This window comes from Gadus macrocephalus, chromosome 13, assembly GCF_031168955.1.
Source record: "Gadus macrocephalus chromosome 13, ASM3116895v1".
NCBI classification, from domain to species: domain Eukaryota; kingdom Metazoa; phylum Chordata; class Actinopteri; order Gadiformes; family Gadidae; genus Gadus; species Gadus macrocephalus.
Window position 1 is genome coordinate 14,488,427 of NC_082394.1, and position 6,000 is coordinate 14,494,426.

Below are 6,000 nucleotides of genomic sequence, written 5' to 3' on the forward strand. Positions count from 1 at the left end.
GAAACGCAGCGAGCCTATGAAATGGCTCCACTGTCTCCTCCTCCAACCTACACTAAAGTTGGCCACTTCAACTCCTTCCAACCGGCACGCAGGCTTTATCAAAACGACCCACCACAAAAGTGTAGCCTACCGAGGAAAAGAATAAAACACACTTTTTACAAATTCGTTGATTTAGCGCAAGGTATAGGCCTACCCCCTTGATTTACAATAACTCCACACACACACACTCACACACACGCGGCAAAAGAGTGTGTGGGGGGGTATTTTTAGCAATTTCCTCGCACAAGTGACGAGCATCGTTTCTCCGTGGAAGGGGTTTTATACACAAGTTTTTTGGAATTGGGATTCGAGCATAGAGCTGTTGAGCGTTGTTTACATCTGAAGAACCACTGTCTCTGCGATCGCAAGATTTCATTTTTTTTTTGTTGGAATCCGGACCTCTGAGTGTGCGAGGTTCTTCCAGGCTGTGTTTGGTGTTGTGCTGAGGAGCTGGAATGGCTACTTTACCGGGAACTATGCCGCGCATGATGCGCCCTGCGCCGGGCCAGAACTATCCGCGCACCGGCTTCCCCCTGGAAGGTGAGATTTAGATCCTATCCCTATCCTATGTCCAAAATATACTTAACTTAAACCGTATTGCTCAATCTATTCCCAGTTTACGGCTGGATCAACAGGGACACTGCATGTACAGCCGATTATAGTCTACAGCTATAGCCTATGTCCTTTGTTTTTTATATCTAAATGTTTAAAGTGTTTTACACTTTGACAAGAATAGCAGCATATAATAATAACAAATTATAATTACTTGTAGCTACTTATTGTTTATGCATACGTAATGTCTGACTCTGAAGAGGGTTTATGTGTAGGCTCCATTAATATATTTTGAGCACGAAGTTAATTCCTTTACGCCGCCTTGTGATGCAAATAAATTGCTCAAATTAAAGTGTTTCAGATGGGTTACCGCCTGACGCTGAGACAGCAGGATGTCTGCACAAAACAGAGATTTTTATTTGCATGCATTTATGGAGGCAGTTTTCCCATTACAGCCAGTGCGTGCTCAAGTGCTTGAAACTAAGATACAAAGCCACGAAGCTCGCAAGTTGTACGAGCTCCAGGCTTTATTCGAGTGTCCCGTTGCTGGAAATGGCAATAATACACACAGCAAGGAGACAACTCGAAAGATCACGCCAATATTTGTACAGCATGACTAGGAATAATGGAGGCGGAGAGTGGCACGCTCTTTAACGTCTCTTGAATGTGGAATTGGATGCTGAAGTGCTCTTCGCCTCTGATACTGTCAGACAGAATTCATGTTGCACTTGGGCCTCTTTTTTAAAATGCTTTAAGACAATTATATGTTATCTTTCCATTTTGTTTCTCACACATAGGCCTACCCCTTACCTATAGTTTAGTTGTTCTAGTGGTAATGTTATTCACTAAAATAAAGTGTCTATATTGGGTATTATTACTGTTGCCAGTTAAATAAGCGTGAGTGTGTTGTGTGTTGCGGTGCAGTATCAACTCCTCTGGGCCAGGGTCGCGTCAACCAGCTCGGCGGAGTGTTCATCAACGGGAGGCCACTGCCCAATCACATCCGACACAAGATAGTAGAGATGGCCCACCATGGAATCCGACCCTGTGTAATCTCGCGACAACTGAGAGTTTCTCACGGTTGCGTCTCCAAGATACTGTGCCGGTACCAGGAGACCGGTTCGATTCGTCCTGGGGCCATAGGCGGCAGCAAGCCCAGGGTGAGTGCAAGACATGATGAATGAATGTGTTAAAAAAAAAAAAAAAAGGCTATGGCTATGGCCAAATCGGCCGAGGTCCATCTCCACGGATCATGAGGCCAGTCGGCCCATGAGGCACGACTACCTGTGACATAAAGTTCATATCAGCACGTTGGCCTGCCATTTTTGAGGCTCTTGTTGCACCAAATAATCAACAATAACGTGAAATAATACAGGGCTTCTGATTAAATCGGCCTCTTCCTTCTCTATTTTAATTCTTTCTCTCTTTTGTTTATTTGATTTATTTACTTTTTCCGATTCTTCAACGTTGAACTCCGTAAAGCAAGTGGCAACTCCCGACGTGGAGAAGAGAATCGAGGAGTACAAGCGGGAGAACCCCGGCATGTTCAGCTGGGAGATCCGAGACAAGCTGCTGAAGGACGGGGTGTGCGACAGAAGCACTGTTCCTTCAGGTGAGGCATCTTCTGGTAAGCACACTTTCCTTTATTACCGACGTTGAACAACACATTGGTGGTGTTTACGTGCACATTGTACACGTCAGTGGTAGAAGTACATGTGGATACCATCAATCTATTTGGCCAACATAAAAACTACACAAATCTATTATTGTTTGTATTCTGACCGTTGCTTGGTGGTAATTTGACCCAGGTGACCTATTTCCCTGCAAAAGTCAACATTTTGTTCAGTTATTCATTCTGAAACTTGTACGAATGACACCGACTGTATTTCCTGCCAAAGTCAACATGAAGTGCACCATCTGACCTGATGTTAGTTAGATTTGGGCCTAATCACCCGTTTACTTTTTGTTGCCATTAGTGAGCTCCATCAGCCGCGTGTTGAGGGCCCGGTTTGGCAAAAAAGATGACGAGGATGATTGTGATAAGAAGGATGAAGATGGGGAAAAGAAAACAAAGCATAGCATCGATGGCATCCTGGGTGATAAAGGTAGGCTAAATTAATAACACAGGTTAAAGTCGCCATGCTTCTATCAGCGTTAGATTGTGGGGCCTCAAATGATAGATTATTAGGCCTATTGTTATTATTATTTTAATATTGTTATTTTCTATGGTACACTTGAATTGTTTGTATCAACCGTAGTAATAATAATAAAAAAATATTAAAAAAAAATATATATAATGTAAACAATAATAAAATAATAATACTGGCCGTTATATCTATAAAATGTTAACATTGTAAAACATTTGGTAATCGAGATTAAAATAAAATAACTAAAGAGACGGGGATGTTCTTGCACCAGTGAATTTAATCTGCTCCCAACTTCGAACCAACAGTTCAGTTGCTCAATTATTTATGAGCGCCTTGGCAGAAGGTATTTAGCTGCGGAAAATTAATTTGTGCAACAAATTCCCCCTTTCGCTCGTTTAGCGATCACTAAACGACAGCTGACAGTTGACCCATTTCACAATAGATGTCATTTAGTGGCCCATCACGACCCGTCTGGGATAGCAGAGCGCTACATTCAACTCTTCCTTTGCCCAAATCAAACATCCGCCTAGGACCATGGAGAGTGGAAACTTTTGGATACAGAACATGAACTTAAACTAATATTGTATTCATATTAGGATCATATCCGTGTAAGCTCTTTCGAGTACCCTAGGTCCTTTTAATGATTTAATGATGTGCAGACAATAATGGACAAACTATAGGCCTACCCAAAGCCTGTGAAACTTCTTCAGACCTGATGGATGCGTGTGTGTTTCTATAGGATTTCTATAGGCTATTTTCTATATATAGCTGCGATGGCAAATACTGGAAAGATTATCTATTATTTTGTAAATATACATAAGGAATTTTCTCAACGGCCAAGTAAATATTAAATTATACGATTCATTATCGAATAAGGCATAATATGGGGCTGGTAAATACTTATCTCATATTTTATAATTAATTGATGGATTAGAAAAGTTTGACCATTGTGCACTTGAACAAGCATGCATCCAGTTTCTCTGTGGCGGTGGTCGTTTTGCGGTCATTTCTTCCAGACATATTTTCTATGAATTGATGGTCTAACTTTTGGCAGATTGGAATCATATCGGGGTAGCCCTACACGTCATGTTGTGGTCGGATGAGATTGAACAGAAAGGAGCGACTTCTGAGCATCACTTGATTACAGAGATCCATGAGTGATGGCTTCTATGTTGTTGTTTTTTGTTTGTGTTTAAAATACTAAATAATTGCTTTCCCTGAAAAAGATCCATCCCCTACCGTAATGCAGTTCTAAGCTACCAGCATCCCGAATGGCATTTAATAATAATATTAATACTTATTATAGTAAGTAGTGGAAACGATGTTTGCTGAATAGGGGGCTGTGTTCGTGCAGGGTGTAATAGCTCGCAGGCATGGTAAGAAATGGTAAGAAATGTATTTATCCCCAATCAGTCCTCACTCCCCGGGTCTGAAGCGCAGTCCTGACGCGAGGGGCTTTAAACGCAGATTAAACGGAGCCTTTTATTTCTCTACTTTCATCTCACCGCGGAGCTCGCTGCTCGCCTGGGGCCAACAATTCAGGAGATTGTTGCTTTACTTATCCAGATTTGACGGGACTCGTTTTATTTATCCAGCCTATTTGTTTATGCCTATATGTATTATTATGAATTCATTTTTTTCTTTGGTTAAACAGCATTCCTTTTTTTCTTCTAGGACTAACCTTAATAAGGCTTTATAAACCATGTTAGCATTAAAAGGCCAAAAATAGGTGGGTTTTAAATAGTAGGGCTATGCCCTGAGTGGCATTCCACATGTAATGCATTTAACTAAACTCAACAAAACGCATGGGCCTATCCCTTTTTCGCATGAGCTATTTATGAAGCGCCCTTAACTTGGCGCCTCCTTCGCTTGCGGTGACAGATGTGCGGGTTCTCAACACACAATAATCATAATAATCACAATAACAGGCCTAAACATCCATTAGAGAGAAAGGGTTTCAATGTGAGAAAAATCTACGAGAGATAATGTGGTCTGCGCTCAGAGAGAAAAGATGGATGTGCGCTCGGAGACCTGAATCAACAAAGTCATGCGAGTTGGCGACAGGCGACGGCCACTTCAGCAAATCGTCGGCTTACCTCTGGGTTCTCCATCTAATCAAACAGAGGCCAGGCGGGCTTTCTGCGCATTGGGGAGGGATGATGAGAGAGCGGGCGCGACACAATCCAAAGCTCCAGGTCGGGTTCCTTGTGCACGTTCAATTAAATGACCACGTAAGTCGATCGCAATTCAACGTTTTTTTTTTCTTTTCTTTCCCCAAGACAAGGGTAATAGCCTAAGTTATATGTTAACGAGAATTTGGAGGGAAATATAGGCCGCGATATGCATAAAATGTTCGCCCAAAACACGTGCGCATGCGTGTACGTGCGTGCGCGCGTTTGGAGAGGCCAGACATATATAATGTCGCTATATTTTGGGTCTAAAGCTGCAGCTGAATGAGAAGGACAGGGGAATGAAGCGGGGGGACCACTTCAAACAAATCCATCTGGAATACTGTGTGAGAGAGATTTAGTGAAAGTATGGGGAAGTTATTTAGCTATTAATAACGTTTCTCCTCAGGCATTGAGAGTGACTCCATCTGCACTTTCTCGCAGCTATTTGGCTGGCTGGAAATTGAAGGAGACCCAAATGTTGGGCAGAGATAACATACCCATCATAGCCTAGACCCTGCGCTGTGCTTCACTGCATTAAACTCGGATTAACCTCCCCTGTCCCCGAAGCCACTCAAGCCACATTTCACTGGAATTTACATCGCTAGGCCTACAGTTCTTACGAGGAGGGCAGCTGAATGGAAGGATATTATCGATGAGTAATTGTTATTATTATAATATAAAGAATAAAAATAACACCAATAATAACAACGATTATAGGCAAATAAATAGGGAAAAAAAATATTACTAATAATAATAACAATTGTACTAATAATTATTATTATATTATTATTATTTACATTATTATATTATTATACTACTAATACTACTATTTATACTTATAATGATAATACAAATAATAATAGGCACCATAATAGTATAAAAATAATAATATTGGCTAATAATCATAATAGGTATTGTGATGATGGTTATTATTATATGAATAATAACAATATAAACTAGTAACATGAAGGCCTATATTAGACCATGTATTATTGGGCCCATCAATTATTATAAATGTAAGTGTCAGCTGTATTATCATTATTATTAGTTTAATAATCATACAACAATATTATCTGTTTATCTTTGTTAAG

The 6,000-nt window shown here is 40.7% G+C and overlaps 1 protein-coding gene across 2 annotated transcripts; it reads left to right on the top strand.

Moving 5' to 3' along the window:
* The first annotated feature begins 1 nt into the window (after position 1).
* pax7a (paired box 7a) lies at positions 2-2,725 on the top strand. Of its 2 annotated transcripts, none has more exons than XM_060070022.1 (4): positions 2-579; positions 1,516-1,751; positions 2,074-2,203; positions 2,568-2,725. In XM_060070022.1, exons 1-4 carry the CDS (start codon positions 495-497, stop codon positions 2,708-2,710), a joined length of 594 nt encoding a protein of 197 aa, XP_059926005.1. In that variant the 5' UTR covers positions 2-494; the 3' UTR covers positions 2,711-2,725. The 2 variants fall into 2 exon arrangements, with proteins under 2 accessions (XP_059926005.1, XP_059926004.1); XM_060070021.1 differs by having other exon boundaries at positions 5-579; positions 2,074-2,218.
* The last annotated feature ends 3,275 nt before the right edge of the window (positions 2,726-6,000 follow it).